The 23,810-nt window shown below is 47.8% G+C and overlaps 1 protein-coding gene across 27 annotated transcripts; it reads left to right on the forward strand.

Annotated features, from left to right (window-relative positions):
• Positions 1–2,680: 2,680 nt before the first annotated feature.
• LOC110261320 (uncharacterized) lies at positions 2,681–18,574 on the forward strand. 27 transcript variants are annotated; one of them, XR_014806838.1, is made up of 5 exons: positions 2,681–2,956; positions 7,045–7,367; positions 8,781–8,907; positions 10,977–13,774; positions 17,615–18,574. XR_014806838.1 is itself a non-coding variant. In XM_021097314.2 (4 exons), the coding sequence occupies exons 2-4, from the start codon at positions 7,143–7,145 to the stop codon at positions 12,473–12,475; spliced, it is 1,851 nt and encodes a 616-aa protein (XP_020952973.1). In that variant the 5' UTR covers positions 2,681–2,956; positions 7,045–7,142; the 3' UTR covers positions 12,476–15,955. The 27 variants fall into 27 exon arrangements, 3 of the variants coding, with proteins under 3 accessions (XP_020952973.1, XP_020952979.1, XP_020952978.1); XR_014806845.1 differs by having other exon boundaries at positions 10,977–13,291; positions 17,623–18,574; XR_014806850.1 differs by having other exon boundaries at positions 7,172–7,367; positions 10,977–13,303; positions 17,623–18,574.
• The last annotated feature ends 5,236 nt before the right edge of the window (positions 18,575–23,810 follow it).

Consider the following 23,810-nt stretch of genomic DNA (forward strand, 5'->3'; position numbering starts at 1 on the left):
CCTCATGGCTCCTAGTAGGATTCATTAACCACTGAGCCATGACGGGAACTCCATGTTGTGCTTAATTATTACCTCTCAGGTTTCTTTAGGTCAACACTATCCACGACAGACTTCGTTATCTAAACTTTTTTTTTTAAGTCTTTTTAGGGCTGCACCTGCGGCACATGGAGGTTCCCAGGCTAGGAGTTGAATCGGAGCTACAGCTGCCAGCCTATGCCACAGCCACAGCTATGCCAGATCCGAACCGCGCTGGCAATCTGTACCACAGGTCATGGCAACGCCGTATCCTTACCCACTGATTGAGGCCAGGGATCAAACCTGCATTCTCATGGACGCTAGTCACATTCATTTTTGCGGAGCCATGACGGGAGCTCCTAAATTTTTGTATTTATTTGGACAGCCAATGAAGAAGAATGCTAAGATATTTTGTTGACATAATTCCCTTCCTTACTTGTTATTCCAAAATCTTAATGACTTGATTTTTCTTACTTGAATATTCTTCAAGGTTTGCTTAAAAAAGAAAAACAACAAATAAGGATTGCAGAATTTCCCAAATGGAAAGCTTTTTCCTTTCTTGCATATGTTTGTTTTCTTTTTAAGATTTTAACTTTTTTATTATTACTTATTTACAATGTTCTGTCAATTTCTGCTGCACAACAAAGTGACCAGGATACACACACACACACACACACACACACACACACACACACACACACACACATTCTTTTTCTGACATTATACACTATCATGCTCTACCATAAGTAACTAGATATAGTTCCCTGGGCTATACAACAGGATATCATTGCTTATCCACTGCAAATGCAAATAGTTTGCATCTACTAACCCCAAACTCCTAGTCCATCCCAATCCTTCCCCCTGACCCTTGGCAACCACAAGTCTGTTTTTCACGTCTGTGAGTTTGTTTCTTTTCTGTAGACAGGTTCATTTCTGCCATATATTAGATTCCAGATATAAGTGATATCATATGGTATTGGTCTTTCTCTTTCTGACTTTACTTCACTTAGTATGATAGTCTCTGGTTCCATCCGAGTTGCTGCAAATGGCATTATTTTGTTTTTTATATGGGTGAGCAGTATTACATTGTGTATATAAACCAGATCTTTTTAATCCATTCATCTGCCAGTGGACATTTAGATTATTTCCATGTCTTTGCTACTGTGAAGAGTGCGGCAATGAACACAGGAGTATATGTATATTTTTCAATGAAAGTTTTGTTCAGATATATCCCCAGGGATGGGATTGCTGGGTCTTATGGTAGTTCTATATGGAATCTTTTTTTCTCTTCTCCCCCCCCAAAAAAAAACACCTTTTTTGGCCACACCTGCCTCAACATACATACCGATGTGTATGTATATCTGAGTAATTTAAGTTTGTTTGTTTGTATGTTTTCTGCCTTTTGTCTTTTTAGGGCCCCAGGCTAGGGGTCTAATCCGAACTGTTGCTGCCAGCCTACACCAGGGCCACAGCAATGCCAGATCCTTAACCCACTGAGCGAGGCCTGGGATGGAACCTGCAACCTCATGATTCCTAGTCAGATTCGTTTCCACTGCGCCGCTACGGGAACGCCTGGGTGGTTTAAGTTTAATTTGGAAATATTTTGCCTCTGTACAAGCCAATACTTCAGTGCATGTTTCCTAAGAGCACATTTGATATTAGAGCATTATCATAATCAGTAAGTTCAGTATTGGTAAAATACTCTTATTTATTGCACAGTACATGCTCAAATGTCATCATTCATCCCCTGTTGTATTGTCCCTGTTATTTTCCCTAGTCTGTGACCAAATGCACTTCAGCGTGGTGCAGGCATGGCCAAAAAGAGAAAAAAATACAACAAAAATAGTAAGTATTTTGTACTTTATTATTGCCTCTCTGATTTATTTAGGTTTATTGCCGCTTGGGCTAAGTCTTTACATGATAGACTTCTATGATCTAATTTTATGGGGTGTTTTTTAGCCAGTAATACAAATATTTTGAACATAATTCCGTTTGTGGTTTTTTGGTTTTGGGTTTTTTTTTTTTGCTTTTGCTTTTTTGGGCCGAATCTGGAACATATGGAGGTTCCCAGGCTAGGGGTCCAGTCAGACCTACAGCTGCAGGCCTAACCACAGTCACAGCAAGGCGGGATCTGAGCCACAGCTCATGACAACACCGGATCCTTAACCCACTGAGCAAGGCCAGGGATTGAACCCACAACCTCATGGTTCCTCGTCAGATTCGTTTCCGCGGCGCCATTACGGGACCTCCATAATTCCGTTTTTCATTACAAAATTCTAATGACTTGACTTTTCTTACGTGGAAATTCTCCCAAGTTTTTCATAAAAAACAAAAGCAACAAATAAGGACTGTAGCTACTTGCAGTCTTTTCACAACTGGAATGATTTCCGCCCCCAAATCTTGCATTGCTTTGATGTTTAGAAATGCGAATTAAATCATACTTTTACAAAGATTATAGGTATAGGCTTTGCTGTGTCTATTTTGATGTGTTTTAAATTTGTTCTTCCCCCAGGGACTTGCTACATTAACGCCCTGGAAGTTGGCGCATCACAAACCCGTGGTGAGAGGAACTACATTACCCAGAGGACTGTGCGCAGACCGGCCTTGCGCTCCGCACCAATGACCGCCCAGGCTGGGGCTTTTCCGGAAATGTGACTAGCAGGGGGGCGGGACTTCCGGCGTCTTTCCGATGGCGGTTGTTTGGCGGCTTTTGCTGCTGTCGCCAGGAGCCGAGGCTCTAAATCAGTGGGTGGAACCGAGGTAACGGAGACTGGAAAGCGCCCGAGGGGGCGCGGTCCACACTGCACGGGAGTGAGCGGGTTGCGGAACGTGCTTCCGGGATTATCGACCCAGGTCTCCGCCGTCATCACGCTCTAGTCTCCCGGCACCACTGCGCCCAAAGGGTCCTATGGCAACCAGCGTGCCAAAGGCCACGGCCCAGGTGACTCTTACGCCCCCAGATCCTGATCCATATCCCCAAGCCCCTAATGAGGGTCTTCCGCTCAGGGCACTGTGGTTCAGCCCCCTGTCTCCAGAATATTAGGTGTGCGTGTGTGGTGGCCCCATTTCTGACAGGTGTGTGAAGTGAGAAGATTGTTAAATGTTCAAGGGCGTGGGCGCGGCACGTGCACATCCTTGGAGGTGCACGAGGGACAGGAGCATTTGGGAATCCTGGGTTCTGACTCTTTTCCTCGGAGAAGACAATTTGAGGAGGAGTCACTAGTCTGAATTTTCTGGGGTTCTGGAGCATTGTGAATAAAGCAGGACGGCGATCTGAGAGTTTTAAAACTATTTGAAAAGCTGCTCAGAGGAGAACAGACTAGGGAGGAGATGATGAGGGTGAAGGCAAGAAGACCTGGAGAGCCTACTGCCTTGTTTTATTTTTGGCCATGCATGTGACATGTGGGAATTCTGGGGCCAGGGATGGAACTTGATCCACTGCAGTGAAAATGCCAGATCCTTAACCCACTGTGCCACAAGGGAACTCCGAGCCTACTGCATTAGGCTCCAGAGAATAAGGTGGTTCCTGGACCAGAGTGGTGGCTATAGTATATGTTGACCTGAAACAAATAAAATGCCTGCTATTTCTCATGCAAATGTGTTTTTTTTTTTCCCCCTGAATAATCAAGGAATTGCATTTGGGGTGTGCAGGATTGGTCAGCTAAAATTTTTATAGAGATTTAAAAAGGAAGTTGGGAATTTCCACCATGGCTCATCGGTTAATGAACCCATCTAGGATCCATGAGGATGCGGGTTCGATCCTCAGTGGGTTAAGGATCCTTTGTTGCTGTGAGCTGTGGTGTAGGTGGCAGATGTGTCTTGGATCTGGTGGTGTTGTGGCTCTGGTGTAGGCCAGTGGCTACAGCGCTGATTCAACCCCTAGGCTGGGAACCTCCATATGCTGCAGGTGTGGCCCTAAAAAGCAAAAATAAATAAATAAAAAGAAGTTAGAAAGACTATAGTTACCAAAGTCCCTGGCTTTTCATTGGCTGAGTCCTTTCCAGGATAGTGTTTCTTTCTCCTTTTGAACTCCACTGCTGTCTTAGGTCAGTGAGGCCTACCTTTCTGTGTTGCCAATTCTAGGTAAGGTTTCTGCTTATTGATTTTTTTATTAAGGAATGTAAGTACTAAGATTCCTAATAAACGTTAAAAATAATTGGGGGAGTTCTGTTGTGGTGCATCGGAAATGAATCCGACTAGGAACCATGAGGTTACAGGTTCGATCCCTGGCCTCTCTTAGTAGGTTAAGGATCTGATGTTGCCATGAGCTGTGGTGTAGGTCACAGATGCAGCTCAGATCTGGCATTGCTGTGGCCGGCAGCTGTAGCTCCGATTAGACCTCTAGCCTGGGAACCTCCATGTGCCGCGAGTGTGGCCCTAAAAAGCAAAAAAAGGAAAAAGATAATTGGGGCGTTCCCATTGTGGTGCAGTGGAAATGAATCTGACTAGTCTTCATGAGGATGCAGCTTCCATCCCTGGCCTCTCTTCAGTGGGTTGGGGATCTGGCATTGCTGTGAGCTCTGGTGTGTGTTGCAGTTGTGGCTCGGATCCCATGTGGCTGTGGCTGTGGCTGTGGCTGTGGCCGTGGCCGGCAGCTGTAGCTCCGATTCAGCCCCTACCTGGGAACTTCCATAAGCTGCAGGTGCGGCCCTAAAAACCAAAATTAATAATAATAATAATATCAATTGGTCGTATTTCCTGCCACAGCGAATGTGGCTCTGAAAGGCAGAGTAAAGGCCAGTGAAGGCCTTCTTTAGCTGACCATCGGAAGAGGTGAGATGAGCAGGTGATGTGCGAAATTGGCTTCAGGGAGAGATTACAACCTGCATTTGGGACATGCTTCTGAGATTCCCAAAGTTGCGGTAACCTCTGTGCTGTGGAGTCTCTCGTCTGTCATTGAGGGAGGAGGAGGTGGCTCAGCGATGTGCCTGGGGGGACCGCTGAAGGCCGCGACTTGGGCCAAGTCTGGAGGTCAAATTTAGGAGGGAACGTCTTGTCTTGTCGCTTTGCTGTGAGAGGTGACGTGAGAGGCAAGAAGAGAGAGCTGGCACTGGAGGGCAGGGCAAAGTGGGTGGGACCTCGTGAGGCCGCCTGAAGCGGGAGGGCCCCGAGGTTCCAGGGCTTCCTGGGGAAGCAAGGGTATAAGGAGCCAGGCCTGGGCTGGAGTTGGAGAAGGAGAAGGAGGTGTGAGGGGACATAGCTCGACTACTCTCAACCCTCAGCAGAGTGTCCAGTCCTTGTGGAGCCAGAAGGAGGTCAGCCTTGCTGGGGGAGCACCCAGGCCCCCTCAAGGGCACAGGTGCCTCAGCTCTCCCAGGAAACTACATGAAAAAAAAGTTTACTATCTTGAGCAAGTTAATTTTGTGTTAGAGCGTAGTAATTGCTTAAAATGAGGCTATGTATCTGCTATAGTAATAAATGTATGTTTAGGTTTTGTTTTGGGCTCTTCATACAGAGTTCTGAACTCCTTGGAATCTCCTGGGCGTTAGGACTGGGTTTTTTGTTCTTGTTGTTGTTATTCACCATTAGACTCTTTTATCACACAGGAGTTATAAATTGTAACTATAATGAGGTGACGTGGGATGGGCCCCTAGATATCCTCAAGATTCAAGTGGTCACAGTTCCTTTTGTGGCTCAGGGAAACAAACCCAACTAGGATCCATGAAGATGCACGTTTGATCCCTGGCCTGGTTCAGCATCTGGCATTGCTGTGAGCTGAGTTCCTGTGACTGTGGCCTAGGTCAGTGGCTGCAGCTCTGATTTGACCCCCTAGCCTGTACTTCCATATGCCACATGTGTGGCCCTAAAAAGCAAAAGAAAAAAAAAACAAGATTGGAGTGGTCATCACACTAAATCAGAAAAATTTGGTGATTGGAAGATTAAACTTTCAAGGATTTTCCGTTGTGGCACAGCAGAAAGGAAACTGACTGCTGCCCATGAGGAGGTGTGTTCGATCCCTGGCAGTGCTCAGTGGGTTGAGGACCTGGTGTCGCTGTGAGCTGTGGTGTAGGTTGTGAAAGAAGCTTTGATCTTGTTTTGTTGTGACTGTGGGTTAGGCTGGCAGCGCAGCTCCAATATGACCCCTAGCCCTGGAACTTTTTTTTTTTTTTTGTCTCTCTGCCTTTTCTAGGGCCACACCCACAGTATATGGAGGTCCCCAGGCTAGGGGTGGAATCGGAGCCGTAGCTGCCGGCCTACACCACAGCTCACGGCCATGCCGGATCCTTAACCCACTGAGCGAGGCCAGGGATCGAACCTGCAACCTCATGGTTCCTAGTCGGATTCGTTAAGCAGTGAGCCATGACGGGAACTCTCTGGGAACTTTCACATGCAGCAGGTATGGTCCTAGAAAGAAAAAAGAAAAAAAGAGAGAGCAGATTAAACTTTTAGGTCCATGTAGGACTCCCCAAGTACCAGAGGGGAATTGGAGTTCAGGAATAAAAGCAGCTAAAGAATGAAATCCAGAAAGCTTCTGGATTGGTGAGCATGTTGACATGAGGAAAGTGCCTGGAGGGTGGCATGTCCGAAAATGGCCTGGAAACTCTGCTGCCCTCAAACCACCCCTCACTCCCCACCCCCACACCTAGACCTAGACGTCTCTTCCATTTGGCTGTTCCCGAATCGTATCCATTGTAGTAAACGGGAAAAAGTTAAAAAAAAAAAAAAAAAGTGTTTTCCTAATTTTGTGAATCATTTTAGAAAAATGTCCAAACTAAGGAGGCTTTCCTGGGGAACCCTGACTTTGTAGCCTAGTGACCCGGAAGTAGTGGTAGCCTGGGGGCCTGGGTTCGCAGCTGACTTCATCCAAGAGGGCAGCTCATGGGACCGATCCCTTCAAACCTGTGGATTCTGTTGCGGTGTCAGGTAGTTCACTGATAAAAATGAATTGCAGGCCACCACGATGGTGTCGTAAGTTAGATAGTTGGTGGTCGAAGAGATGTTTCGGCTCAAAAATGCTTGAGAGACACGTAAGGAAAAGCTAGCAGTCGAGGACGTTTGCAGAAATGTTAACCCTGTGTTCTGTAACAGGTGAGCCTGAACAGGGGCGAGGCAGTCATTCATTTGATGTCTACGCAGCATTCTGAAAGAGACGTCTAGAAGTCGCCCTTGTGCACATAAGGACAGTGATGTGCTCGGTGGTTGCATGTTTGTCCAGGGCGCTAGACTTGTCCGGCTCCAGCTCCGAAGACCGAGAAACTGAGGGCGGAGGTCGGCCTGAGATCACTCATCTCCAGGACGAAGAAAGGAAGAACCGGCTCAGCCACTCCGTCCTCCCCAGGCCGCCTTCACCTCAGCTCGTCCTCTTTTCACAGGGTCCCCAAGGAGCTGCCGTAGGTATGGTCCCCGCACAGGTAAGTCTGCCGGACGTCGTCCCCTCCCCTGGCCCCGACGCCCAGACTTAGGATCCAGTGTTGTCCTGGGATGGTCGGTCCTTCGCTCTGGACCCCTGGGGTCCCCTCAGGCCCGGGAAGCTTGGCGACAGGCGTTGTCCTGAGGTGTTCAAATGTGTCCAGTGGAAAAGGTCAAGGGATAAGCTGTTCCTTAGCCCCGGGAGTCAGCCTGTCCCTGTGGCCGGAGGCGAGGGGGCGAGGGGAGTGTCCGGGGATCTGCAGGACCCGTGACCTGGGCCAATAAAGCTGGGTGGCAGGAAGTTCCCATTGTGGCACAGCGGACATGAATCCAACTAGTGTCCATGAAGACATGGGTTCGATCCCTGGCCTGCTCGGTGGGTTAAGGATCTGGCATTGCCGTGAGATGTGGTGTAGGTTGCAGATGCGGCTTGGATCTGGTGTTGCTGGGGCTGTGGTGAGGGCCGGCGGCTACAGCTCCGATTCGACCCCTCACCTGGGTGTCTCAGGGGAGGTGTCAGGTGGGCAGCTGGGAACACACATCTGGAGGTGAGGGAGGGGGTTTCGCTTGGGAGAGTCTCCCAGGCAGGTGGCTGGTGTGCAGACCTTGTCACACTCAAGGCCCTGCAGGTCCCGGTGCCCGGAAGGTGGGGAGGGGATTCTCCATGGCCTGGCTCAGGTGCCCGGGCCCCTGGCCGGGGTGGCTGTCATCACTGAGGATGAGGCAGGACAGTGACCGTGAGTGTGGGGGTGGGAGGGGTCCTGATGGCGCAGAGGCGTCTCGGTGGGTGAGGAAGGTACCGAGGGGGAAGCAGGGATGGGGTTCGGATGCCGGGAGGGCAGGCCTGGTGCCTTATTTCCCCTCCAGGGCCTCAGAGCTTTGCACGGACTGTGTTGGAGCCTGAAGGGTGTCAGGCTGGGTGACAGAGTTGCTGAAGGGAAATGGTGCTTTTTTTCCCCTTCCAGGGAACAGAGGTGCCTAGGGCCTGCGGCAGAGGGGCAGGGGCGGCGGAGGGGTGAGGACCATGGCCTGGCTCCGGAGGGGCAGCGATCCTGCAGGGCTGGATGGCGGAGAGGGAGGGGGTGTGAAGATGTCCTCGGGGCCGGGCTACAGGCTTTCGTCCGGAAGGCTGAGCATTCGTGTCACCGTGTGCGGCCTGATCCCTGGGCTCCCTGGAGAGGTGACTTAACAGAGGCCTGGGGTGTGTGGCAGCCTGGGGCATGGAGGGCACTGCCTGTCTTCCCATCTGCTCTGACTGGTGGGTGGAGACCGTGATCAGAGGGACATGAATGAAAGCAGGTCCCTGGGCATCAGGACCTGGAATCTCCCTTGGGCCGGGGCCATGGGAGGCGGTTGGAGACCTGGGGGTGCTGGTTACCGAGGCTGCTGTAATCTCATCTGTCCCCTGATGACAGGGCCATGTGACCTTTGAGGATGTGGCTGTGTCCTTCTCCCAGGAGGAGTGGGGGCTCCTGAGCGAGGCTCAGAGACTCCTGTACTGTGATGTGATGCTGGAGAACCTGTCACTTGTGGCCTCCCTGGGTAAGACCTTGTTCCCACACCATCGCCCTGGCCTCCACTCTGCCCTGTTTCTCCTGGCTCGCTTCCCAGCCTGGACGGTGCACTCTGCGTACCTCCCTGAGTTCCTGGCCTTCGAGCTGGGTTTCCCATCCTGAGTGTGTGCCGCCCTTCACCCCACATGCCCTCAGGCCTTTCACAGAAGGGTTTGGCCTCAGAGGCTTGACGCCTGCCTGACCGATGGCATTTGGCTGTGACACTGCTCTGTATGTTAACAGTTGAAATGTGTGGAAGGTGTGTGCCGCTCGTCTGAGACCTTGCTGTGCCCGCTGTCTCAGGAATTTCAGGCACTTACATGGCCAGCATTGGGGTCAACCCTAGATTATTTTTTGAGGAGTCTCCTCAAGATTATTTTAGTAATAAATATTCCTGAAGCCTGTCATTGTTTGTTTGTTTGTTTGTTCTTTTTGCTATTTCTTGGGCTGCTCCTGTGGCATATGAAGGTTCCCAGGCTAGGGGTCTAACCTGAGCTATAGCCCCCGGCCTACACCCGAGCCACAGCAACGCCAGATCCGAGCCGCATCTGCGACCTACACCACAGCTCATGGCAACGCCGGATCCTTAACCCACTGAGCAAGGCCAGGGATCGAACCCACAACCTCCTGGTTCCTAGTTGGATTCGTTAACCACTGAGCCACGACGGGAACTTCTGAAGCCTGTCATTGTTGATTCACTCTGGACCAGTGTCTTTTTTTTTTTTTTTTTTTTTTTTTTTTTTGGTCTTTTGTTGTTGTTGTTGTTGCTATTTCTTGGGCCGCTCCCGCGGCATATGGAGGTTCCCAGGCTAGGGGTCTCATCGGAGCTGTAGCCACTGGCCTACACCAGAGCCACAGCAACGCGGGATCCGAGCCGCATCTGCAACCTACACCACAGCTCATGGCACCGCCGGATCATTAACCCACTGAGCAAGGGCAGGGACCGAACCCACAACCTCATGGTTCAGGTCGGATTCGTTAACCACTGCGCCATGACGGGAACTCCCCAGTGTCTTTTTTTAACTGCCCAGTGGTCTCCTTAGGCCTTTGATCTGACAGGTTTCTACAGGCAACTAACTGAGGTTGAGAGGTGGAGGCAGCCCTTGGTGTCTGATGATGTGGATGCCTCTTGAGTCGTAGGAAGAGTGGTAATTGGACCCGGGGCCTGGTGCGTGGGAGCTGTAGGAAGGCATAATGACATCAGCGGGTTTTAATCCTTCCAGGGCTGTGTCCTTCATGCACTGTGGTTTCAGTCTTTAAACCCATCGTGACACTTTCTCGTTTCTGTCTGTCTTCCCCATTTTGACCCTCTGTCTGCTTTTTTGTATCTACTTATTGAATTCTTACAGTTGGCTCTTTTCTACCTCATTGTCAGCGCTTTCCCTCTGCAGTGTTCTCCCATAGAAGTTTATTCTTAGAGGTTCAAGTCATGATGAAGTCCTTGAACACTAGCCGGTCGGGTGTATTGCATTTTCCTGGATCGGGATACATGTTCTTCACAACATGCTCCTCACCACTAAAAAATCCTGCTGAACACCATTGGCCAAGGAGTGGGTTGTTGCAGGCCTCTCCCTCTCTCTTTTTTTTTTTTTTTTACTTTTTAGGGCTGCACCCATGGCCTATGTAAGTTCCCAGGCTAGGGGTTGAATCGGAGCTGCAGCTGCCAGCCTACACCAACGCCACAGCAACGTGGGACCTGAGCCACATCTGCGACGTATACCACAGCCCCCTGTGCAAGGCCAGGGATTGAACCCACATCCTCATGGATACTAATCACATTCATTCCCATTGAGCCACAACAGGAACTCCCTAGGCCTCTCTTAACATAGTGCCGTATCTTGGTTTCCTCTGTTCTTGATATTGTTAAGATCTGCCCCTATTCTGCGACCATCAGACGTCCAGTACTCACACCATCCCTTTCTACTGCCTGACCTTCCCTCCCTTGTTCCGAAAACTACCCCTTGTACTTATTCTCAGATATGTTATACACAATTCTGTAATGGGCTCGTGTCCACAAAAGTTTCCTTACACCTTATCAGCATTTTTTTTTCCGTTCAGATTGTTGGCATGGAGGAGAAGCCGAGGAAGCCATACCTGAACAGTGTGTTTCTATAGAACAAGTGGCACAAGCCAGGAACCCAAAGCTGGACCCGTCCTTCCTGAAGACTCTCACTTCTGATACATATGCTCTGGTAGCAAAAGATGCTCTCTTCCTCGCTGAGCACCAAGGAGTGTATCCTGGACCGAAACAGTCCTTTCCTGGAGCTTGTCGGAAAATGTTCACTTCTCACTTGCAGCAGCACCAGAAGCAGCTCCGTGGAGAGAAACAGCTCAGAAGGGAGGAGAACGGCACCATGCTTGTGACAAGCTGCCAAGTACTTGTATCTGATAATATGTTCACGTGCCGAGAGGTTGAGAAGGATTTCCTAGGCAGCCTGGGCTTTCTCCAGCACCAGCCCACCTGCAATGGAGAGCATCCACGGAGAAGGAGGAAGAGCAGGGAGGTCTCCTACCCTGGGCAAAGGCACTACGAGTGCAGTGAATGTGGCAAAGCCTTTACTAAAAAGTATAAATTCACGGAGCACCAGAGAGTTCACACTGGAGAAAAACCTTATGAGTGCAATGACTGCGGAAAATTCTTTAGACTCAGGGGGGGTCTTTCTCATCACCAGAGAGTTCACACTGGAGAAAAGCCTTTTGATTGCAGCAAATGTGGGAAAGTCTTCATCTACAAATGTAAACTTGTCCAGCACCAAAGAGTCCACACTGGAGAAAGACCCTACGAGTGTAATGAATGTGGGAAAGCCTATGCCCGGAAGGATTCACTTGTTCAGCACCAAAAAGTTCACACCGGAGAGAAGCCTCATAAGTGCAGTGAATGTGGGAAGCCCTTTCTATACAGAAATAAACTTCTTGTACATCAGAGGATCCATACTGGAGAAAAGCCTTTTAAGTGCACAGAATGTGGGAAGTCCTTCAGTTACAAGACAAGTCTTATTATCCATCAGAGAACCCATACTGGAGAAAGGCCTTATATGTGCAGTGAGTGTGGGAAAGCCTATGTCAACAAAAAAAGTCTTGTTGTCCACCAGAGAATTCATACTGGGGAAAAAGTTTATGAGTGTAAGAAATGTGGGAACGTCTTTACAAGCAGCTTTGCCCTCAATAAACACCAGATTGTTCACACTACACAAAGGCCTTACGAGTGCAGTGAATGTGGGAAAGCTTTCAAGAGGAAAATTAGACTCGTTGAGCACCAGAGGATCCACACTGGAGAAAGGCCCTATGAGTGTCATCAATGTGGTAAAGCATTTAAGCTGAAGAATACACTTGTCAGCCACCGAAATGTCCACATTAGATCAAAGCCTTTTAAATGCAGTGAGTGTGGGAAACCCTACAGTAACAAAACAAGCCTTGTTGTCCACCAGAGGATCCACACTGGAGTAAAGCCTTTTCAGTGCAATGAATGTGGGAAGCCTTACAGTTACAAAACAAGTCTTATTGTACATCAGAGAATCCACCGTGGAGAAAAGCCTTATGAGCATAGTTCTTTGTAGCCAGCTCCAAGCTCATAAACAATAAGAAAGTTCAGGAGTTCTTGCTGTGGCACCATGGATTACGAATCTGACTACAGCAGCTTGGGTCAGAATGCAGCTGAGGGTTCAGTCCTCGGCCTGGTACCTTAGGCTAAAGGATCTGGCGTTGCCACAGGTCAAAGCTGTGGCTTAGATTCAGTCCCTGGCCTGGGAACTTACATATACGGTGGATGTAGCTATAAAATTTTTAAAAAGAAGACATTTCACACTGGGGAAATGCTTTCTGGGCTTAGGCATTCCTTCACTTGATTTAATATGTAGCAGCACAGTACCTTTGCCTTGGAGTAGGTGATCGTGTAACTTCTGTGGGGCCAGATAAACTTTTCTTTTTCTTTCTTTTTTTGTGTGGCCACACCTGCAGCATATGGAAGTTCTCAGGCCAGTGGCAAATTGACACTGTAGTTGTGGCCTGTGCCACAGCCATAGCCACACCATATCTGAGCCACATTTGCAACCTATACCAAAGCTTGTGGCATCACCTGATCCTTAACCCACAGAGCAGGCCAGGGATGGAACCTCATCCTTATAGAGGCAGCATCGGGTCCTTAAGCTGAGCTACAACGGGAGCTCCAAGTCAACCTTTTCCGAAGTGATAGTAACCTTTGTCAAACTAACCAGAAACACCAGCACTTGAGTTCCTATACTTTTCATTCTTACAACACGTGGTATGCATAGGCTTTCTGATTTCAGTAATATAATATTTTTGTAGTAGTATCAAGTGATTTTATTTTATTTTTTTTATTATTTAATTTTTTTGGTCTTTTTGTCTTTTCTAGGGCTGAACCCATGGCATATGGAGGTTCCCAGGCTAGGGGTCGAATCGGAGCTGTAGCCACCGGCCTACACCAGAGCCACAGCAACGCGGGATCTGAGCCGTGTTTGCGACCTACACCACAGCCCATGGCAACGCCGGATCTTTAATCCACTGAGCAGGGCCAGGGATTGAATCTGCGACCTTATGGTTCCTAGTTGAATTTGTTAACCACTGCACCACGACAGGAACTCCTCAAGTGATTTTAATTTCCATTTTCCTCGGAGTTACCTGATGGCCTAGTGGTTAAGGATCCACTGTTGTCACTGCTGTGACATGGTTTGATCCCTGGCCTGGTAACTTCTGCATACTGCAGGCACAGCCAAAAAAATTTTTTTTTTCATTTCCCTCGTAACACAAGGCTTACTCGTTTTCCATGTGTTAATTTCCAGCCATATGTCATTTTTGAAATTTGTGCTCATTTCTTTTTTTTTTTTTTTCTTCTTTTTGCCTTTTCTAGGGCCTCTTCTGCGGCATATGGAGGTTCCCAGGCTAGGGGTCTTATCAGAGCTGTAGCTGCTGGTCTACTCTAGAGCCACAGCAACGCCAGATCTGAGCATGTCTGCAACCTACACCACAGCTCATGGCAACGCCAGATCCGTAACCCATTGAGCGAGGCCAGGGATTGAACCCTCGACCTCATGGTTCCTAGTCAGATTCGTTAGCCACTGAGCCATGACGGGTACTCCTGTGTTCATATCTTTTGTTCTAATTACTGAGTTTTGACATTTCTTCATGGATTGTATTTTTAAAACCTGTTTAGCACAAATATTTTATTTATTTCATTTGTTCGCTGCACTTCTGGCATGTGGAAGTTCCCCAGTCAAGGACTGAACCCACACCAAACTGACCCATACCACTGTAGGGACAGTGCTGGATCCCCAACCCAGTGTGCCACAAGAGAACTCTTGTTTTATTTCTTCATGGATTATTGATTGAGGTCCTCTAAAGTAAATATTTAGCAATACATCCACGGAGTTCCCGTCGTGGCGGGAATCCAACTAGGAACCATGAGGTTGCAGGTTCGATCCCTGGCCTTGCTCAGTGGGTTAAGAATCCGGTGTTGCCGTGAGCTGTGGTATAGGTTGCAGATGCTGCTCGGATCCCGCATTGCTGTGGCTCTGGCATAGGCTGGTGGCTATTGCTCCGATTCGCCCCCTAGCCTAGGAACCTCCATATGCTGCAGAAGGGGCCCTAGAAAAGGCAAAAAGTCAAAAAGTCAAAAAAAAAAAAAAAAAAGCAATACATCCTTCTGAAATTGGGCTTTTTTTTTTTTTTTTTTTCCCTTCCTTTTTAGGGCTATACCTGCAACATATGGCAGTTCCTGGGCCAGGGGTCAAATTGGAGCTGCAGCTGTAGGCCTACGACACAACCACAGCAGCACCAGAGCCAAGCCTCATCTGCAGCCTATGCCACAGCTTGTTGTAAAGGCTGATCCTTAACCCCCTTAGTGAGGCTAGGAATTGAACCTGCATCATCCTAGATACTATGTTGAGCCGTAACAGGAACTCCAGGGTTTGGTTTTTCAATCGCCTTTCCAGATAAAATTTTATAATTTTAATGTAGTTTAATCTGTCCAATTATTTTACTGATTATTCTTTTGGTGTTGTAAATAAGAAATGTTTCCCAAAATTAAAAGCAGAATTTTTCCTCTGTTTCCTCCTGTAACACTTACGGTTTATTTTTTTTAATTGCTGTCAATGAATCGTTTTCAGTTAATTTTGAAAGTTACTTTAAAAAATATGGATACCCAACTGCAGCAATGATGTTGATTTAAGATTATAGCTTTTTCCTCAAATTACGTCAATATCTTCATTGAAGGTCAGTCAGTTATGTATATGTTAATTTTTGGAATTTTCCTTCTGTTGCATGTATTGACTTTATTTATATCACTGTTTTCATTTGTTGACTGATTTGTGGGGGAGTTTTTTGTTTGTTTGTTTTTCGTTTTTGGCTGAGCCTGCAGCATGTGGAAGTTTCTGGGTCAACCAGAGCCACTGCAGTGATCACCAGATCCTTAACCCAATTTCTCTCAAGGGAATTCCAACTAATTTTGTTTTTGTAATGTGTTTTGAAATCAAGGTTGTGTATACCTTCGACTTTTTTTTAAAAGTCATTATAGTGGTTCTTGGTTCTTTGCCTTTCCATGTTCATTTTATTATTACTATTATTATTATTATTATATTCAGGGCCGCTCCTGTGGCATATGGAGGTTCCCAGGCTCGGAGTCTAATCCGAGCTGCAGCTGCTGGTCTACAACATAAGCACAGCCACACAGGATCCAAGCCGCGTCTGCAACCTACACCACAGCTCATGGCAACGCTGGATCCTTAACCCACTGAGCAAGGCCAGGGATCGAACCTGTATCTTCATTGATGCTACTCTGGTTCATTACTGCTGAACCACAATGTGAACTCCCATTAGCAATGTTGTTACGTATTTTCTACGTGATATTTTGAATGAGACTCACTGTTTTTTTAAACTCGTGACTTGATCAGTGCTAGTCCACTGAGAGATACCGAACCGAGGATAGATACGATGCTTCTTAATCTAATAAACAGCATTTACAGAGAGCCATTAGAAATACTATACGTTGGAAGAATTATTAAAATATTCAGTTTAGCATAAAAGGACAGGTGTTCATTGTTGTCTTATTCAGTGTCACCCTAGAATGTCAGTTTCATCCAATAAGCAAAATAATGGCTATGTAGCAATGGGGAAGGAAGAAGTAAATGACCTAAAATAGGGGCTCTGTTGTCATCTTCACCTTAAGTCCAGATGTGGACACTCAATGTAGTGCCTCAGCACATTGTAAACTCCTAATTTTTTTTATTATTTTTTTTTTTTTTGTCTTTTGTCTTTTTGTTGTTGTTGTTGTTGCTATTTCTTGGGCCGCTCCCTCGGCATATGGAGGTTCCCAGGCTAGGGGTTGAATCGGAGCTGTAGCCACCGGCCTACGCCAGAGCCACAGCAACGCGGGATCCGAGCCGAGTCTGCAACCTACACCACTGCTCACGGCAACGCCGGATCGTTAACCCACTGAGCAAGGGGCAGGGACCGAACCCGCAACCTCATGGTTCCTAGTCGGATTCGTTAACCACTGCGCCACGACGGGAACTCCGTAAAGTCCTAATTTTTTAATCACTGTTTGCTTCCCTACTTGCTTCCTTAGCACGAATCACCTTCTGTTACTCTGCTACTTGATATCATAGGTGAACTGCTTATTGTATTTGTGTATCAAGCACAGAGCTAATTCCAGTAGGGAAGTGCATATTTACATGTTCTTTGTTTAAAAAAAAAAGTCAAATGTATTTATTTGATATATTCATCACAAGGGCTTAGCCAGACACATAATTTAAAAAACAGAAACAGGAGTTCCCATCATGGCGCAGGGGAAACGAATCCTACTAGGAAACATGAGGTTGCAGATTTGATCCCTGGCCTCACTCAGTGGGTTAAGGATCCGGCGTTGCCATGAGCTGTGGTGTAGGTGGCAGATGTGGCTCGGATCGGGCCTTGCTGTGGCCCTGGCATAGGCTGGCAGCTGCAACTCCTATTCCACCCCCAGCCTGGGAACCTCATATGCTGCTGGTGCGGCCCCAAACAAAACAAAACAAAACAGAAGCAACAAAAATGACACCGCAGATAAGATACAGAGTCCTGTACAGAAATCAAGGAATGGCCAGACCATCTAAGGAAGAAAATAAGAAGACAAGCCAGGAAGAGAGCTGGACAGCCTCTTGGCTGGAGACCTGCTTTGAGTAGTTTTCCTGCAGTTACTTCTTAAAGGCCGTGGGGTTTTTCCAGAGCTTGGCGGCTCGTGTGTTCAAAGGGCTATTGATGTCGGGTTCTGGGAGCAGGCCCTGGATGAACAGCAGGATGCTTCTTCACATGTTCTACGCTGACACAGTCCACGTTCCTAGAAACACGTCTGAAACAAATACGTCTTCATGTCTTAAAATTCAGAACAGAACGACAACACAGATGGAACATTCATCTGCACAACTAAGGATATACCTTCCAAGGCCTCACCCTTCCTTTCTCTTCACTTTCGCTACCCTTGATGCTCTGAGTTAGGGAAAGAAATCATATTTGGGGAGTTCCCATCGTGGCGCAGTGATTAACGAATCTGACTAGGAACCATGAGGTTGCGGGTTCTATCCCTGCCCTTGCTCACTTTAAGGTTAAGGATCCGGCGTTGCCGTGAGCTGTGGTGTAGGTCGCAGATGTGTCTTGGATCCCGCGTTGCTGTGGCTGTGGTGTAGGCTGGCGGCTACAGCTCCAATTAGACCCCTAGCCTGGGAACCTCCACATGCTGCAGCAGTGGCCCTAGAAAAGGCAAAAAGACAAAAAAAAAAAAAAATTGTATTTTGCAAAGAGCCTTTACATCACCTGAAAATCTCCAATACGGATTTTAGTGGTTTCCTTCTTTCACCTATTAGCTCTCAAGTGTTTTTTCCATCTCACGTTCCGTTGGGGTTTCGATTATTTCAGCCCTTTCTCCTCAGCCTTTTTGCGCCCCCCTCCCCCCCTCCCCCCGAGAGGTGTCTGTCCTGTTACGCACTTGAAACAGCGCTTGGTGGTGACGCAGTCCCAGCTGTCGTTCCCAGTTTTTCTCTCCGGTCCTTGTGCAGACACGCTCAGGACGCTTGCATGGGAGGTGGTAGCCGCTGCTCGAGGAGCAGGTGTCGTGGTGGGATTCTAAACCTTTACCGCAGGCTCTTGGGTCCCCATTGCCCACTCTCAGACGCTGTCCTGACAGTCCTTGCCCTGGGAGCAAATACACATCTGGTGCATACTCTTTGCAGCTATTTCATTCTTAGAAAGCTTTTTCCTTAGGAAACCCAAGATTAATTTTTTTTTCTCCTTATGGCTGCACCTATGGCATATGAACACTCCCGGGCCAGGGACCGAATCCGAGCCACAGAGGCAGCAACACCAGATCCTTTAACTCACCGCATCGGGTTGGGGATCTGACCTGACCCTCCACAGCCACTTGAGCTGCTATAGTCAGATTCTCAACCCCCTGTCCCACTGTCGGAACTCCCAAGAGTAACATTTTTGGGCTTCCTGAGGTTAGGACATTGTTCAGAAATACACCATAGGACTGAATGCAGCAGACTAAGGATCTCTCTTTGTCACTGCGCTAGCTTGGGTCACTTCTGTATCATGGGTTTATCCCTGTCCAGAACTTCCACGTGCCACAGGATTGGCCAAATAACAATAATAAAATAACCTAATCTTTGTGTTACTTTGTAAGTTGTAATTTATAGGCTGCTTATTATTATTATTATTATTATTATTTGCTTTTTAGGGCTGTACCTGTGGCATATGGAGGTTCCCAGGCCAGGGGTCCAATTGGAGCTGTGTCTGTGACCTACACCACAGCCATGGCAACACTGGATCCTTAACCCACTGAGCAAGGCCAGGGATCGAACCTGTGTCCTCACGGATACCAGTCAGATTCTTTTCCACTGAGTCAGGACAGGAACTCTTTTTTTGGCTTGCTTGTTTCTCTCTTAAAAAAAAAAAAAATAATAATAATGCTTTTTTCCCTCTTTTTTTTTTTCCCTTAAACCCAAGCTGTTGCTATGACAATGCCAGATCTGCAATGCACTGTGCCACAAGGGAATTCCTAGCTATTTTTTTTTTATTAATCTATTTTTTTCTTTAGGGCTGTGCATGCAACATGTGGAAGTTCCCAGGTCAGAGGTCAAATCGGAGCTGCATCTGCCAGCCTACACCACAGCCAGAGCAAAGCCAGATCTGAGCCATGTCGGCAACTGACTCTGCAGCTCAGGGCAGTGCCAGATCCTTAACCCATTGAGCAGGACAAGGGATTGAACTCAAGTCTAAGTGGATACTAGTTTGGTTCATTACCGCTGAGCCACAAAAGGAGCTCCAGCATTTTCCATTTCTAATGGTTAGAATGTAGTTTCCAATGTTTACAAATTTGTTTAACCATTTTTTTCTTTTTTCTTTTTTTTTTTTAATTTAGGGCTGCATCTGCAGCATATGGAAGTTCCTGGACTAGGGGTGGAATGGGAGCTGCAGCTGCTAGCCTACACCACAGCCACAGCAACGTGGGATCCAAGCCTAGGTTGGGTTCCCAGGCTAGGGGTCGAATCGGAGCTGTAGCTGCTTACCTACACCAGAGCCACAGCAACACAGGATCCAATCCTTGTCTGCAACCTACACCACAGCTCACGGCAACACCGGATCCTTAACCCACTGAGGGAGGCCAGGGATCGAACCTGCAACCTCCTGGTTCCTAGTCGGATTCATTAAGCACTTCGCCAGGACGGGAACTCCCTACTGTTAGATCTTATCTCTGTGTTCATCAGAGAGTTCACAGTGGAGAAAGGCCTTACGAATGCAATGAATGTGGGAAATGTTTTACTGTTAGATCTGATCTCTGTGTTCGTAAGAGAGTTCACAGTGGAGAAAGGTCTTGTGAGTGCAGTGACTGTGGGAAGTGTTGCACTGCTAGATCGAGCCTTTGTCGTCATCAGAGAGTTCATGGTGTATAAAGATCTTATCTGGAAGTTCCCACTGTTACTCAGCGATAACAAACCTGACTAGTAACCATGAGGATGCAGGTTCGATCCCTAGTGTCACTCAGTGAATTAAGGATCCAGCATTATCAGGAGCTGTGGCTCCGACTTCCATATGCTGCACCTGCGGCCCTAAAAAGCAAAACAAAACAAAACAAAAACCCCAACCAAAAAAACTAAATGAGGAGTTCCCGTCGTGGCGCAGTGGTTAACGAATCCAACTAGGAACCACGAGGTTGCAGGTCTGATCCCTGGCCTTGCTCAGTGGGTTAGGGATCCGGTGTTGCCGTGAGCTGTGGTGTAGGTTGCAGACGTGGCTCGGATCCCGAGTTGCTGTGGCTCTGGCTTAGGCAGGTGGCTACAGCTCCGATTAGACCCCTAGCCTGGGAACCTCCATATGCTGTGGGAGCAGCCCAAGAAATGGCAAAGACAAAAACAAACAAAAAAACCTAAATCAGTGCAGTGAATGTGGGAAACCCTTTAGCCAAAGCCAGCTCCTCCATATCCATAGGAAAGTCCACACTGGAGAGAAGCCTTATGAATGAAAGGAATGTGAAAATTCTTATTCAAAGGTGCCATTTGGTTTAACATCAGATTTCAGTAGATAAAGGGTCTATTAATAAATAAATGTAGCCTGATCTGATTTGGGGCCGTTTGGGAGGTTACAGAGGAGGATCCATGCATGCACTCACTGTGCAGCAAATGGACCCTCTCTAGGGAGAAAACAGAGGCACAGAAAAGATGTATTGCTTGGCATCTCCCACGAATGGACAGAGTTCTGGGATTCAGTGCCACTTTGCCTGGTCCAGGGCATGGAGAGTCTGGTCCCTGCATTTTTCTTCCTCTTGCCACCCAGTTTTGAGAACTCAAAGAACACCTTGTCCATCCTGATTCATACCTCTGTACCCCATCCCAACATGGATGGCACCCCAAGATGCCACCCATCAGCATCCCATGCTGATGGACAGGAGACTCTTTTTGCTAGGAACCAACCTTGAGGGCTTTCCTGTGAATCACTCCATTTATCTACTCAACCCGATCAGTGCTAAAAATCTATTTTTTTAAGTTTTTTTGGGGGGGTCTTTTTGCCATTTTTTGGGCCGCTCCTGTGGCATATGAATGTTCCCAGGCCAAGGATCGAATCGGAGCTGTAGCCACCTGCCTAAGCCAGAGCCACAGCAATGCGGGATCCGAGCCACGTCTGCAACCTACACCACAGCTCACGGCAACGCCGGATCCTTAACCCACTGAGGGAGGCCAGGGATCGAACCTGCCACCTCCTGGTTCCTAGTCGGATTCGTTAACCACTGAGCCACGACGGGAACTCCTAAAATTCTATTATTATGTCCATTTGTGGAAGCAAGGGTCTGTAGCTCTTGGAGGTTGAGGGCCTTCCTCTAGGACATACAGCTGCCAGGCTTTTGATGAAAGTGGTGCCTTTCCACTGCAAAGGTCCACTGGCTCTCTTCTGCCCTTTCCAGCAGGGACCCTTTCTGCTATGTCCCAGCCATGAACCACCTACATCCGACACCTGCATCTCCACCAGGGCCCCAGGGCCCTCCCCCACTGCACAGCTCCATGCTGCCCATACGCTCTCTGTTAAAAAGTTTTTCAAAGGGGTAGCAACACCAAACCAGGCACCCCGCATAGGGTCATTCGTGTTATAGCAAATGTGACACTGGCTCTGTCACCACATGCAGTGGTTTGTTTCCAAGGTCCTGTCCATCTTTGTTTTGTTTTGTTTTGTTTTTGTTGTTTTTTTAAGGCCACACCTTCAGCATATGGAGGTTCCCAGTCTAGTGGTCAAACTGTAGCTGCAGCTGCCAGCCTCTGCCATAGCATCACCAGATCCAAGCTGCATCTGTGACCTACACCACAGCTTAGGGCAACACCGGGCCATTAACCCACTGAGCAAGGCCAAGGATCCAACCCAAATCCTCAAGCATTCTAGTTGGGTTCATTACTGCTGAGCCGCAGCAGGAACCCCTGTCCCTCTTCTTTGCAAACCCACATCAGGATGTCCCTGTTGCCTCATTAACAAGTGGATCCACTCACCGTCCTAGGCACCGTGAGGAGCCCTGAAGGACCGAGAATGTCCACTGTGACCCTCCCATGCCCTGAGCCTCTCGCCCACTGCCCCCATGGCATGCGGAGGTTGCATGGCCAGGGCTTAACCCAGAGACACAGAAGTGACCACGTCTGTTCCTTAAGGGCTAGGGCACCGTGTTACTCCAACAAGGCTCCTCCTTCTAACCCCTTTACCTATTTCCCCACTGTTCCTGCCACCCCACCAGAAGACTATAACTCACTGTGTGCTTGCTATGTAATGGGTATTTCCTGTTGTTTAAAATCTTTGGGGTGCAGCCATGCATATGGAAGTTCTCAGGCCAGGAACCGAACCTGTGGCACAGCTGCCAAGCTGCTGCAGAGACAAAGAGTCTCCCTAACCCCCTGCACCGCAAGAGAACTCCGTATATAATGATTGTTCATCAGCAGGGACTTGCCTCTCCCCCTGTGTCAGTCATACTTGACGATCTTAACCTTAAAAGCTAAGCCAGGAGTTCCCGTTGTGGCTCAGTGGTTAATGAATCCAACTAGTATCCACAAGGAGGTAGGTTTGATCCCTGGCCTCGTTCAGTGGGTTAAGGATCTGGCGTTGCCGTGAGCTGTGGTGTAGGTCGCAGATGCAGCTCAGATCTGGCATTGCTGTGGCTCTGATTCAACCCCTAGCCTGGGAACCTCCACATGCCTCTGGTACGGCCTTAAAAAGACCAAAACAAAAAAAAAAAAAAAAAAAAAAGAAAGAAAGAAAGAAAAAAGCTAAGTCAGTGCAGGAGTTCCCTAGTGGCTCATTGGGTTTTGGATCCAGTGTTATCGCTGCTGTTGCTCTGGTACAGCTGTGGCGTGGGTTTGGGGTGATGGGGTGCCGTGGGGAGCTGACAACGCAGGCTGATCCTTCCCATCAAGACTGTAAAATCCCACGATAAAATCATGATGTTTACTGTATTTCTCTCAATTTTCTTCATTTTTCTAATTTTCATGTTACTTAAGTTTCCGTTGCTGTTCGTTTGCTTGTTTTTCTGCACCCACTGCGTGCAGAACTTTCTGGGCCAGGGATCAAACCCATGCCACAGCAGTGACAATGCTGGATGCTGTCCTGCTAGACACCAGGGAGCTCCCTCTACTTTTGTCTCTTGCCTACTTTTATTTTGTGTTTTTTTTTTTTTTTTGCTATTTCCTCTTTCATTGACAAGTAGGAAATCTGGGAGACAAGAAAGACATCTGTTGAGATTTCACTCTTTCACCACTAATGGGACTTCTTTTCTGCATAGAATTGTAATTTGGAATACTTAAAGAAAATTCTAATTTTTTTCTCTATATATTTACTATGCACAGGGTCATGGCCACACACATTACACACGTTGAAGATAAATCTGCAGCTACCTCAGTTTTAAGTCCAGACATTCATTCACACTATAAATCAAGCCCTGGTTGGAGTTCCCGTTGTGGCTCAGTGGTTAATGAATCCGACTAGGAACCAGGAGGTTGCAGGTTCAATCTCTGGCCTCGATCAGTGGGTTAAGGATCTGGCATTGCCATGAGCTGTGGTATAGGTTGCAGACGGGGCTCGGATCCCGAGTTGTTGTGGCTCTGGTGTGGGCCAGCAGCTACAGCTCCGATTTGATCCCTAGCCTGGGAACCTCCATATGCTGCAGGAGCGGCCCTAGAAAAGGCAAAAGGACAAAAAAAAAAAAAAAAAAAAAAGCCCTGGTTTGTAGTATTTGCTGCCCTCTCTGGTGTAGATCCTCCTACCATAGCCAGGGTTAAATTGCCGACTTAATATCACTGAACATGGAGTTGGGAAGTGTCGTGAGTAGCCCATCACTGTATTCTTTTTCCACCATACAGACAGAGTAACCACAAATAATTT

Source organism: Sus scrofa, chromosome 6, assembly GCF_054392235.1.
Source record: "Sus scrofa isolate SSC_HxYL_T2T_F1_AM1 chromosome 6, Sscrofa_HxYL_maternal_Yorkshire_Landrace_v2.0, whole genome shotgun sequence".
Lineage (NCBI taxonomy): Eukaryota > Metazoa > Chordata > Mammalia > Artiodactyla > Suidae > Sus > Sus scrofa.

Bases quoted from the DNA above. Each gene is read 5' to 3' on its own strand.
- LOC110261320 (XM_021097314.2), top strand. From the start codon at position 7,143: ATGTGCTCGGTGGTTGCATGTTTGTCCAGGGCGCTAGACTTGTCCGGC. The intron at 7,368-8,780 runs GTAAGTCTGCCG...CCCTGATGACAG, and splicing joins TAGGTATGGTCCCCGCACAG to GGCCATGTGACCTTTGAGGA. The intron at 8,908-10,976 runs GTAAGACCTTGT...TTTTCCGTTCAG, and splicing joins GTCACTTGTGGCCTCCCTGG to ATTGTTGGCATGGAGGAGAA.